General features: G+C 44.1%; 1 protein-coding gene across 2 annotated transcripts in view; it reads right to left on the bottom strand.

Moving 5' to 3' along the window:
- The window catches only part of TBL1XR1 (TBL1X receptor 1), a 3,130,276-nt gene that overhangs the window by 275,988 nt on the left and 2,840,429 nt on the right, over positions 1–13,859 (bottom strand). For both annotated transcript variants that reach the window (XM_044070133.1, XM_044070134.1), the window contains 2 exons: positions 2,361–2,488; positions 1,577–1,742 (listed from right to left, as the gene is read on the bottom strand). In XM_044070133.1, the coding sequence (XP_043926068.1) occupies positions 1,577–1,742; positions 2,361–2,488 (294 nt within the window). The remainder of the gene's footprint in view (positions 1–1,576; positions 1,743–2,360; positions 2,489–13,859) is intronic.

The following is a 13,859-nucleotide window of genomic DNA, read 5'->3' as shown; positions in this document are numbered from 1 at the left end:
CCAGATGCAGGGTAAGCAGAATATCTGCCTGCGAAGGGATGTGCAAAGACATGAAACACCCACTTTAACCCTGCTCTGTTTAAAGATAGTGAATTCTTGAACCCATGACTCAAGCTTACATCACACATGAAACATTTGTCTATTGTACAGGTCTTGAACTATCAGCCCTACCATGGACAGACTGGACACACAACCACAACTTGGAGGGAGTCTGGAGAGAAATGTGGGGAGGGACACACTGTGGTCTCAAGTTTCTGAAAACCTGTGACCAGGATAACTCAAGTGAGCACTCTCATGCATCAGGTCAGCCATCAAAAAGTTCTGGCGAGTTTACCAGGAGGATGGTGGCAGCTGAAAACTTGTTATGTTAGGAATTTTGTGATGTCCTTGTGCAAATCCTTAGGTCTTAGCTGGAGCAGTGTCACAATCTCTCTTTCTTACAGTTAAATTTGAAAATGGTTCCCCAGTCTTACTGTGTACCTGTGGGGTTTGAATTCATGCCAGTCTTCTGCTTCAGTAGGTGATATGGGGCCCAGTTGAAGTAACATCCCTGCTCACCTCCTTGGAGAATATACTCCTAGGCATAACTGCTAACCTGATTCTTGTCAACTGGCCAGAACTTTTTGTCACTCTCTGACTTTTGTGGTGGCAGGGATAAACCTCTGGCACTTACAGCTGTGCTTTAATTCATGTTCTTCCCCTGAGATAGTACAAACAATGTTGCTGCAGGGTCTCTGCTGTTAAGGTGAGGAAAGTTTAAAGGAGTTTCCTCCAGACAATGAATACACAAATCTTTTAAGGACATACATCAGGTTAAAGATCAGAAATATGCAACTGGCAGAAAAGAAAGGGGGAGGGGGCTAGTGTTTAAAATTGTGACATTTGTTGTGCATTCCTCTGAATATGGGACCTAGTGGGGAAAAATGCAAAACTGTAACTGTTACAAAGTATGAACCCTATCTCCTAACTATTACGGAGGGTTACTGAACTTTTTTATGTTAGTAACGGCAATACACAACTTCCCCCTTTGTTTCCACTTCCTTCCTTCCTTCCTCCATCTATCCATTCCTGGTAGGGCTGACTGTATCAACATTCCAATTCACTAATGCCATTTACTATTACTAGTCTGTTAAATATCTCCTTGGGATAAGCCATCTCTATACATCAGTGAGTACTTTGCACACCTTGCCCTGATGAAGTGAAGAAAAAAACATTCTTCTGAAGCATTCCAAGATGCGTAGAGCTGAAGAGTCTATACAGTAGCCCAGGACGTTTACACACCCACAGTCAGTACAGAAAAGGTGAGATACAGCCTGACTCCTCTATGACTGTCTAACCATGTCATGGAAGGCATGGCTCTCACAGCACTAAAGCCCTCATCTACATTACTTCTATGGGTTTTTGCACAACCAAAACATCAGGGCACTTACTACTACATGGTTCATTAAAAGCCTGGACAACCAGTAAAGACATAAAACTTATTTATATATTTGAACACTTTAACAGGAAACAGCTTAATTGTTCAAAAGTATGAAAGCTAGTAAAAAGAACAAGAAATGAACTCTAATTTTCTTACCTGTGTGTTCCAAATATGAACACATTTATCGAAAGAACCGCTGGCAAGGTATCTGCCATCTGGGCTAAACGCTACACTGTAAACAGGCTCCTGATGTTTGGTCAGAGTGTGAATACAAATGCCTCTGTCTACATCCCACAACCGGACTGTGGAATCAAAGGACGCACTGCAAATTAACAAAATGGTTACAGTAATAAAAAAAAAAACAGCTTTACATTTGATCTGCATATAATTTGCACCCTACACTCACATATCACTATCAAATTTAAAGAAATACATTCTAAAAGTATATATCCAAATTTTCATCCAATCAAACTGTATATCTGCATTCAAATGTTGAGGGTAAGACTATTTATACACAGCCATTTTAAGACATTTAAATAACACTATTTGGTTGTACAGGCCTCCTTTTCCATTTTTCTTTGAGAAATGGTTACAACACTTGCGTATATTTTTCTGCTTTGTTCATTTGTGAACATATCAGATATGAATACAACAAACACATTATAAACAGATGAAGTAATGTGATTTAAAAATTACATCTCACTCTGACTATAGCCAGAAGGGGGCAGTGTTAAAACACAGCTTGAATAACCTGCAAATCACTTCAACGCAGTTAATTCCATAATTAAAGTTAAGAAAACTGCATAAAAGTATTTACAACACAGAAAAAAAAACAATTGCTTGTAAAACAATGTAACTACAATTTAAGTCAAAATGTCTTTCTTGCACAATTTGACATACTTACACCAACGATTATTAGTTAAAACAACAAATAATTTACCTTGCTAACATAAGATTGGCATTAGGATTATTGGTGCCTGGTCCTGTTGGACTCCACTTTATGGTATAGATTTCTTTGTTGTGTGCTTGTAAGTCATGGACACAACTGTCCTGCTTCATGCTCCAAATCTGTAATGATTTAACACTTAGTAAAACACTGCACATAGTACATTATTCTACTGCCAATTTCACAGTAATGTGCATACTTAACATACAAGAGCTGGATTGTCAAACATCTTACAAACTGCATACCAGAATATTTTTTTAACCCTAAACAGCTAAAAAGAAAGACACCTGCAAAGTTATTTGCTCTATACATATTTAACACAGTGTTTTGTACAAAAGGCAAACAATGAGACTACTACAGAATGCCCTACTGCCCAAGGGCTGAGAATGGGAATTACTCTCATAAAGCCCATGGCTTTGGGATAAGTCACTTCTACAGAGACATAATATGTATAGTGAAACCGAGTATGAATACAAAAAAACACTGTCTTCTTGCAAGTCAGCCAGCACAGAAATTACAGACATGGTTATTGTATCAAAATCCTGGGTGAAAAGATCTTCTATAATTACCTGGGGGGTTGTTCTTCTGATGCACCCAGTTCAGTACATTCTTCAATTCTATCTCATTCTTGCACCTCCTGCCAGCACATACTATGATAACAGGCAACAGGGATAGGACACCATGGTCAGCTCCAGAGTCACTCACTTAGACCCCTATCTACTGAGCAAGTATAATATGAAATAAAAAATGCAACAAAATTCTATACATGCTATGTTAATATGGATGCTGCTAAAAATGGGAACACAAAAAGGGTAACAGGCATTTACTGCAGAAGCTCTCTGCAGAAGATAATGCATCAGAGATACTACAGGTACAACTAACACTGGATAAAACTGCAATCCAGGTTGTAGTCTGCTATAGATCCCCCACAATGTCCCAAGACTCCCACCCCGCATTCCTGAACACTCTGGAAGCATTAAGGTTCAACCTAATACCCTTATACTGGGAGACTTTAGCTACCCCTCCATTAGCTGGGAAAATTCCGTCTGTTCCAACTTATTTGAAATGATTTCTGGAATTCATTAATTTCAACACCCTGGACCAACTCATTCTCAGCCCTACCAGACGTAGAAACATTCTCAACCTGGTAATTACAAACATGGGGGACAGCTGCTCTACATCAGTAATCAACTCCTCCCTGGACAGATCTGACCACAAGTTAATCACAGCCGATATCGAACCCCCCCCCCCCCATGAAGGAAATCACAGTGAAAAACTTCTCCAAAGCCAACCTTGAGCTTCTAAAGACAGAAGTGTCAAACTTCACGTTATCCATGCAAATGGGGAAAGGATGTATAGCCGCTGAATCATACACCAAGGCGCTGTATGAGCATTTACAGAAGTGCATGGATCAGGCCATACCAAACAGAACCAATATCTTGTCCTCCAAAAACAGGAAGCCAATCTGCTAGTCCCCTGCCATTAACAAACTACAACAGAAGGAAAAAACTGTTGCAGAAAAGAGCAAAGTCCCAAGACTGGAAAAATTCCCTTGTAAGTCTCAGCAAAAAAACTGAAATCCCTCATCAAATCCTCCAAAGCTAGTTATGAAAACAAAACTGCAACAGATGCTAAAGATAACCAAAAGGGATTCTTTAGTTATGTCAAGAATCTGGATAACACTACGCAGAGGTGCTCTGAGCTACTGCACAATGGCACCACTTATACTGAACCAACAGATACTGCCAATATCTTGGCAGACAGGTTTAGTGCAAACTTTACCCCCCCCCCTCACCCCCTAAAGGGTCCATCCCAGTACCAGAGGAATGCCAAATCCCTAAAATCATGGCTGCACAGGTAGAAGCCGCACTATCCAAAGCCAAAAATACAGCTTCCATGGGACCTGATAATGTACATGGCTGTGTTCTACACGAATTACAAAGGGAAAGTACAGTTGTGTACACTTACCATAAATGTCGATGTTGGGGTGTATTCAATGTTGCAGTATTCACACTTGGGTTATCTGCCTGCAGGTAGCCCTCAGTCAGTCTGAATTCCAGAGTCTTGGGACTTCCGTGTTGGATGCTGTTGCCTCTTCCATGACGTCAGTTCATCAGGGGTATAAAACATGCCATTACAACAGTTTTATGTCAGGGTCCACCAAAATAGGAAGCAACTACATGGTGTGGAACACCTCCAGTAAAAAGTAAATACCACTGCCATAAGATATGGCCAAAAAGAGATAGGTAGAAAGAATAGAAAAGTCAGGGGGCTGGAGGGAGGGTAAAACCAGGACTGCAACAGTGAATAAACTCAAACATCTACATTTATGGTAAGTGTACACAACTGTACTATGTTCTTTGTGTTTCACTGTTGCAGTCATCACACTTGGGTTGATTCCCAAAGCTGAGGAAGGGTGGAGGCAGTCAAGAAGTATTGGGGCTGGCTAGCAGGCCTTGTAAGACACCTGTGGCAAATCCAGCTCTGGATTTAGAAAAAAAATGGGTAAGTGGTAATGCTTGGTAAAGGTGTGTACAGAACTCCAGGTTGCAGCTTCCAGGATGTCCCTGGTAGGGAGTCCTCTAAGAAATGCTGTTGAGGTTGAGGTAGCCCTAGTGGAATGAGTTCTGATCCCCTGTGGGGTAGGTTTTCCAAGGTGTTTGTAGCAGAAATGGATGCAGTGTGCTATCCATTTGTAAATGGTTTGCTTTGAAATAGGTTTGCCCTCTGCCCCTGTAGCAAAGCTGACTAGCAGCTGGTCAAATTTTCTGAAAGGTTTAGTTTTGTTAAGGTAGAACCTGAGCTGTATGTGCACGTCCAAGGAGTGCAGAATCCTTTCCCTTTTATTCTGAGGATTAGGGAAAAAGGTTGGTAAATGGATGGATTGGTTTAAAGCCACACTGGATGCCACCTTGGGCATAAATGATGGGTTAGTCCTGAGGGAAACCCTGCCCGCATGGAAAATAATGAAAGGTTCCACAGCCATTAGTGCCTGCAACTCAGACACTCTTCTTGCTGAAGTGATGACTAGAAGTAAGGCTGTTTTCCAAGAGAGGAATTTTAACTGCTGCAGCAGCAGGCGCAAAAGGGGGAAGCGTGAGCTTCCCTAGTACAAAGTTAAGGTCCCAGGCGGGGGTGGGAGTTCTCCTCAGGGGCCTTAAATTGTTAGTTCCTCTCAGGAACTGTTTGATGAGAGGGTGACAAAATAGAGGTGGGCTCAGTATTGTAATGAGCTGAGATACCAGAGGCATGAATTGTAACAGAAGAGAAGGATAGGCCTTTGTGGAGTAGCTCTGCTAGGTAATTCAGGATTTGAGGTAAGGTGGGCAACAGCTGTGTCCTTTCCTTGAGACTGGCATCAAGAACAATATTTTTTCCACTTTTCTGAATAGAATTTCCTAGTACTAGGACTTCTGGCCTCAAGGATGATGTCCATCACCCGTTTGCTGAGGGTTGCTGGTGTTGTATTTACGAGATAAGCTAGGCTGCAAGGTTCAGGGTTTGCAGCTGTGGATGCAAACTCTGTCCCTCCTCCTGGGACAGCAGGGAGGAGGTCTGATGTAGGTCCACGGTGGCAGTGCCATCAGACTGCGTATGAGTGGGTACCAGTGCTGGTATGGCCAGTCTCTGGGGAAATAAGGATTGTCCTTGGCCTGTCCTGTGTGATCTTGAGTAGTAATTTTGAGAGGAGGGGCAGGGGGGAAAGGCATAAATTGAGAGGTTTTCCCATGTAAAGGATAGGGCATCCACTTTCCACGCTTGGCTGTGGGGATTTCTGGTGCAAAATTTGCTCAATTGATGGTTTTGGGGGGAGGCAAAGAGGTCCACCTCTGGAGTCCCCGACCTGTGGATTAGAAGTTTAAATGAGTTTGGTTCCATCTTCCACTCGTGTGGGTCCAGTAGATTTCTGCTCAACTCTTCTGCCAGTGGATTTTGTTTGCCTGGCAGGAATTGAGCTTGCAGGTGCACTTGGTTGCTCAAGGCTGTGCTCCAGAGGGCCATGGCTAACCTACAGAGTGGGTAGGAGCGAGTCCCCCCCTTGCTTGCTTATTTACCATGTAACTGTGGTGTTGTCTGTCTTTATCAGTTGTCCTGGAAGGATAAGGTATTTGAAGGCTGTCAGAGCATTCTGTGAAGCTAACATTTCTTTTTGATTGATATGCAGGGAATTTGTTCTGGGCTCCATTTGCCTTGAATGCATTTGCCTGACATGTCATCCTCCCACGCATAGCCTGATGCATCTGTTGTCAGGGTTTGGGTGGTGAGGGGTTGAGTGAAAAGAAGTCCTTTGCTGTGGTTGCATGCCTCTGCCCACCAAAGGAACTCTGCCCTTAGATAAGGAGTGATAGGAATCAGTGTTTCCAGGTCCTGAGAATGCTGACACCACAGACTTTTTAAGTACCATTGAAGTTTCCTCATATGTAGTCTTGTATATGGAATTAGTAGAATGCACGAGGCCATGAACTCTAGGGCTTGCAGTATTTTTCTTGCAGATAGCTGGGTTTTGGTGGCCATTAGTTTGAAGTAGTTTGTCAAATAAACCTGTTTTTCTGGTGTTAGGAATGCCATCTGAGAAGTTGTGTTCAAGCTCGCTCCCAGGAATACAATCTTTTGGCTGGGCACCAGTTGCGATTTCGTTTAGTTGATGGTGTTCCCCAGAGAAGTTAGAAGTCTCTTTACAAATGCCAGGTGCTGAAGTAGCAATTCCTGACTGTCCGCCTTAATCAGGCAATCATCCAAGTATGGATAAATTTGAATATTTCTCTGCCTGCAGTATGCAATGGCTGGAGCCAGGCACTCTGTGAATACCCTAGGTGCAGTAGATAAGCCAAATGGAAGTGCAGAGAACTGAAACGTAGATATTTCCTGCAAGATTCCCTTATGGGGATGTGCAGATAAGCTTCTTTTAAATCTAGGGTGGCTAGCCAGGCGTCCTTGGCTAGCATAAGAAGAAGCTGTTGCAGAGTCAGCATTTTGAATTTTGGGACCACCAAGAAGGGGTTGAGAATTGACAGATCTAGGAAAGGCCTCAAGAGCCCTCTTTTCTGGGCAGCAGGAACAGTCTTGGATAGAAACCCTGTCCCCTTTGCTCTATTGGCACAGGCTGAAGAGCCCTGATACTGAGAAGAGAAAGTACTTGCTTTTGGGCCTCTGCCCACTGGTTTGGAGGAAGGTCTGGCAACCTGCTTGGGGTTGCAGTGAGTGGAAGTGGAATCTATATCCCTGGGATACAATGCTTAGGACCCATCGGTCCTGGGTAATGGACATCCAGTTTTTTGCATGCAGGGCGAGTTTTCCTCCTAGGGGTGCAAGTACTTGGGCCTTGCTGGGAAGCAAGACAGGTAAGTCATTGTGAACTTTTTCCATAAGAGGGTGGCTTACCACTTCCTGTTTTAGAGGAGGGAGCCCTCCATTGTTTAGATCTCTGCATACCCTGATTCTGTAGCCTTGGTGGCCTGTTGCCCCTGGGTTTGGACTGGGAATGGCTTGGAAGGACTGGAAAGGGCCAGTTTTTGGAAGGCCAATGCCTACTGAATCTAGGTGGCTGCACCTGTAAGAAATCTTTAACAGTTTGCATAAATTTAGCCTTTTCCTCCATCTTTTTAAGAACTACTACTGCTTTTGCGCCAAACAAACTTTCCTGGTTTAATGGAGCATTCAGTAATTTTGTTTTGACATGGTCTGGCAAGATTTGCTCCTTCAGCCAAGCATCCCTTCTCAGTATAGACCCAGTGACAGCAGCCTTGCAAGATGCTTCTAAGGCACCAAAACCACACTGCAAAGTATGTTTACTAACTTGGTTTGCAGAATGTATTAACTCTTGTAAATCTTTATTTTCTGTACGATCTGGAAGTAGCAACATTTTTTGTTAAATTAGTTCCATAATATGCTGCTGCTTCAACATGTGAAACTGGCAATTCAAAGCCCTGATGCTAAGAGTAGCAGAGGTATATACCTTCTTACCCCATCTGTCTAAAGCTCTAGAATCCCTGACCGAAGGGGTAGGGTTTTTGGCTGTAGTAGCCTTAATGCTTTTAGGTCCCTGGGAAATAGACTCTGGATCCGCAGTGTGATTCTTAAAGAGAAATTTGTGAGAGTCAGGTACTCTGTAGTACCTGTCAGGCTTTCTAGGAGCTGGTGGCAAAGTATCAGGAGTAAGACTGGATTCCATGAAGACTCATCTACAATGTCCAGGACAGGGGGTACAGCTAGAGGCCTGTGCTGAGGCAAGTCTAAAAATTCTCTGAGTCTTTTTTTGGACTGAGGGTAGTCCTGGCATTCCCAGGGGAAATGCTCTCAAAGCATGCAAGGTTTCACCAAAAGAAAAGTCCTCTGGAGGGGAGGCAAAGGGTATGGAATCCTCTGTATATGAATCCTCATAAGTAGATAAGGGTACGTCCTGGTAATCAGAGTCATCGGACTCATGGTTTGTAGAATCAGAAGGAAAATCAATTCTTTGTCTTTTAGAGGGGGAAGACTGGCTTCCCCTAATTAAAGTTATACGGTCTTCAGCCTTTCTAAGCATTTGTTTCTGTGGCATCGGGGCTTTAGCATGCGCTTTGGTAGTCTGTTTTCTAGGCATAGTGCAAACTCTGGGCCTGAGAAACTCAGCAGTTTTAGTCAAAAACGAAGATATTCATTTAATGTGAACATCAGAAGGTCGGAATACACCCTCAGAAGCCAGTGCCTGCAAAGCGGCTCCGGACCCATCCAAGGTAGAGACATCCGCAGGTTCCATAGTCGAAAAAAGCATCTCGCGGCATACCGGACTCCGAATGGGTCTCAGCAGAGGCCTGCAAATCTGTAGAAGTGGGTATCAGGGGCTGCGAAAGCTCCTCACTGAGTACCGACGGACTGGCGACTAACTTAACGGAAGCATCATCGGTGGTTTAGGACCTATGTGGTCTGTCTCTGTCTTTAGCCTTACGTTTTTTCGGAAGATCAGTAGTCGGATGGTTTATCGAAGCCATTTCGGAATACGGAGAAAGTACAGTTGTGTACACTTAACATAAATGTAGACGTTCGAGTGTATTCACTGTTGCAGTCATCACATTTGGGTTATCTGCTTGCAATAGCCCTCAGTCGGCCTAATTATCAAAAGTCTTGGGTCCTGCGTCGGTTTCTCTCTCATCTTCCATGACGTCATGTAGTCAGGGGTATAAAGCATGTAGCTGCTGCCATTACATCAGTTTTTCTTGCCCCAGATGTCAGGTGCCCCCCTAATGGGAAGCAATTAAATACACACACACACACACACACACATATATATATATATATATATATATATATATATATATACACACACACACACACACACACACACAAGATTATACCTCCAACAAAAAAGCAAATACACCAAAAAGCTTTTTAGCATAGTAAAGGTGCATAGAGGTATAGCCAAAAGAAGTCAGGGGGCTGGCTGGGGGGTAACCAGGACTGCAACAGTGGACACACACGAACATCTACATTTATAGTAAGTGTACACAACTGTACTATGTTCTTGGTGTTTCACTGTTGCAGTCATCACATTTGGGCAGATTCCCAAAGCTAAGGATGGGAGGAGGAATTTAGATAGCATTAGGATCAGCTATAAGGCCCTGCAAGACTGCAGTGGCAAAGCCAGCTCTGTATTTAGAGAAAACTGGCAAATAATAATGCTTGGTGAAGGTATGTACAGAACTTCAGGTAGCAGCTTCTAGGATGTCTCTGGTAGGGACACCTCTGAGAAAGGCTGTAGAGGTAGATGCAGCCCTGGTTGAATGGGGTCTAATCCCCTGTGGGATAGGTTTTCCATGGTGCTTATAGCAGAAATGAATGCAATGGCCTATCCATTTAGAAATGGTTTGCTTTGAAATAGCCTTCCCCTCTGCCCTTGCAGCAAATGCCACCAGCAGTTGTTCAGATTTCCTTTGAGGTTTAGTCCTGTCCAAGTAAAAATCTAAGTTGTCTGTGCACATCTAAGGAGTGCAGTATCCATTCCCATTTGTTCTGTGGATTAGAAAAGAAGGTTGGCAAATTAATGGACTGATTAAGAGCCACACTGGATACCACCTTGGGCATGAAGGAGGGACTGGTCCTGAGGGACACCCTGTCCACACGAAAGATGATGAAAGGCTCCACTGCCATAAGGGCCTGTAATTCCGATACCCTTCTTTGTGAAGTGGTTGCTAAAAGGAAAGCTGTTTTCCAAGAAAGGAATTTTAACTCTGCACTTGCAGCTGGCTCAAAAGGAGGCAGAGTGAGTTTTTCCAATACAAAGTTAAGGTCCCAGGCTGGAGTTGGGGCTCTTCTGGGTGGTCTTAAGTTTATGGCCCGTCTGAGAAACTGCTTGAGCAGTGGGTGAGAAAAGAGGGGTGGGTTCAGTGTTGTAATGAGCTGAAATGGCTGAGGCATGAATTTTGATGAAGGAAAAGGAAAGGCCCTTGTGAAGCATCTCAGTTAAGTACTGGAGAATCTGAGGTAAATTGGGCGCTGCTGTGCCCATCCCTTGAGTTTGGTTCCAGGCACAGAATCTTTTCCATTTTTCAAAATAAAATTTTCTAGTACTAGACCTCCTTGCCTCCAAAATGCCATCCAACACTTGTTTACTGAGGGATGGTAATTAGCCAGGCTGCCAGGTTCAGGGTTTGAAGCTGGGGGTGCAGAATCTGGCTCTCCTGCTGTGACAGCAGGGTAGAGGTCTGAGGCAGGTGCCATGGGGCCAGCTGTGACACACTGCGCAAGAGGGGGTACCAGTGTTGGCATGGCCAGTCTGGTGCAATCAGTATCATCCTGGGTTTGTCCTGTTTGATCTTTAGTAGTACTTTGGAGAGGAGAGGCAGCGGAGGAAAGGCATAAACTGATAGATTTTTCCAGCTGAAGGACAGAGCATCCACTTTCCAAGCTTGTTTGTGGGGAGCCCTTGTGCAGAATTTGTCCAATTGGTAGTTCTGGGGGGAGGCAAACAGGTCTATATCTGGGCTCCCCCATTTGTTTATCAACATGTTGAAAGTCTTTGGTTCCAGTTTCCACTCGTGTGGGTCCAAGAGATTTCTGTTTAGTCCGTCTGCCAGTGTATTTAGTTTTCCTGGCAGGAACTGAGCCTGTAGATGCATTTGGTAGCTCAAGGCTGTGTTTCACAGAGCAATGGCTAGTCTGCAGAGGGGGGTAGGAATGGGTACCCCCCTGCTTGTTTATGTACCACATAACAGTGGTGTTGTCCGTCTTTACTATAAATTGTCCTGGAAGAATGTGGTCCTTGAAGGCTGTCAGAGCATTCTGTACAGCTAACATTTCTTTTTGATTGATATGCAGGTGCATTTGACTTGGGTTCCATTTGCCCTGAATGCATTTCCCTGCCAGGTGAGCCCCCCATGCATAGCCTGATACATCTTGTTGTTAGGCTTTGGGCGGCAGGGGGTAGAGTGAATGGTAGTTCCTTGTTTTGGTGGCAGGCCTCTGCCCACCAAAGGAATTCTAACCGTAGGCAAGGTATGATAGGAATCATTGCTTCTAGATCCTGAGAATGTTGATACCATTGTAGTTTCCTCATATGCAGGCTTGTATATGGAATTAGTAGAATGCACAAGGCCACGAACCCCAAGGCTTGCAGTGCTTGCCATGCAGATAGCAGGGTTTTTGTGGCCACTAGTTTGAAGTAAGTTGTCAAATGAATTTGTTTCTCTGGCGTGAGGAAAGCCATCTGGGAAGTTGTGTTCAAGCTTGCTCCCAGGAATATAATTTGTTGATAGGGTACCAGCTGTGATTTCTTTTTGTTTATGGCGTACCCCAAACAAGTTTGCACCTTTTGTACAAATGCCAGATGATTCAAAAGTATGTCCTGGCTTTCTGCCTGAATTAGACAATCGTCCAGGTATGGGTATATTTGAATATTTCTTTGCCTGCAATATGCAATGACTGGAGCTAGGCACTTTTTGAATACCCTGGGCTCAGTAGATAAGCCAAAGGGCAGTGCCGAGAATTAGAAGTTATGTACTCACCATAACGTTCCATCTGAGTAGGTGTATTCATTTGTCTGCAACCTGTGGGTTATGGATCCGATATCGGATCCGAACCGGCATGGTTTTCCAGCTATGGATCCAAGCTCTCAGCTCCTCCCCTCACCCATAATGCCCTGCTCTACCCTCATGACCTCAGATCGAGTTTGCCAAAGCAACAACACCCTAAAAAGGGTAACATAGAATATGCAGGAAACTGAAAGGCCAGGGGGATAGGAGGGCGGGATGGTTGCAGACAAATGAATACACCTACTCAGATGGAACGTTATGGTGAGTACATAACTTCTAAATCTGAAGTAGGATATTCATTTGTCTGCAACCTGTGGGACAGAGTCCCCAGCTACCTGAATCTTGGGCGGCCATCATGGAAGGATATTCCGAGCACCGCTGAGCCAAAGGATGCTCTACCCTAGATGCAAGATCCAACTTATAGTGGGAAATAAACGTATGAGATGAAGCCCACGTGGCTGCTGCACAAATATCATCTAGAGGAATCCTAGCCTTGAAGGCTGCCGAGGTAGATACTGACCGGGTTGAATGGGCATGAACACCCTCCGGTGCGGCCTTCCTGAAGCTTGATAAGCCAATAAAATGCACTGTGAAATCCAGCGGGACAGAGAAACTTTAGAGATTGGCTTGCCCAAATTGAATTTTGCAAAGGAAATAAACAGCTGGTCGGATTGCCTATGACCAGCTGTCCTGTTCAGATAAAATCTAAGTTGCCTGTGAACATCTAGTGAATGTAGCTTATATTCACCTTTGTTTTCATATTTAGGGAAGAAAACAGGGAGGTTAATGGATTGATTGATGTTTGCTTCAGAAGCGATTTTAGGAAGAAAGGACGGGTTGGTCCTGAGGGAGACACGGTCCGGATGAAATACCAAGTAAGGAGGTTTAGCTGATAATGCTTGAAGTTCAGAAACTCTCTTGGCTGATGTAATGGCTACCAAAAGGCTGTCTTGTAGGACAAGAATTTGAGATCCACCGTAGCCGCTGGCTCGAAAGGAGGGGCGGTCAAGGCCTGTAGGACCAGAGAAAGGTCCCAAGGAGGAACTGCTTGTTTTATAGGGGCCTGAGAAGAAAAGTACCTTTAAGAAAAATTTTACACAATTTGGCTGACATAAGAGGATTAGAGTCATGGCCAATGTGATAGTGAGAAATTGCCGCCAGTTGTACTTTGACTGTGGAACTGCTGGCACCATCGTTAAAGAGAGTGGTTAGAAAGTCAAGCACTAAAGGAAGAGGAACCGTGAAGGGATTCAGGCCTTGCCGCCCCACAAGAGAAACGCTTTCCACTTGCTTGGTAAACCTTTCTAGTGGATGGTTTATGAGCTGCCACCAAAATTGCCTTAACCGGTGATGAAATACCGAGTCCTTATCAAGAGTGGAACTGGAGCAGCCAAGCGGTCAGCTTCAGGTTGTCCAGATTCGGAGGAGGAATGCAGGATGGATGGGATATCAGATCCGGGATGGGATCTAGAATCCAAGGAGGATT

The sequence above is a fragment of the Protopterus annectens genome, chromosome 4.part1, assembly GCF_019279795.1.
Source record: "Protopterus annectens isolate FY-2018-M chromosome 4.part1, PAN1.0, whole genome shotgun sequence".
NCBI lineage: Eukaryota > Metazoa > Chordata > Ceratodontiformes > Protopteridae > Protopterus > Protopterus annectens.
Note: the sequence above shows the minus strand (reverse complement) of the source record. Positions and strands in the feature narration are given on the sequence as shown.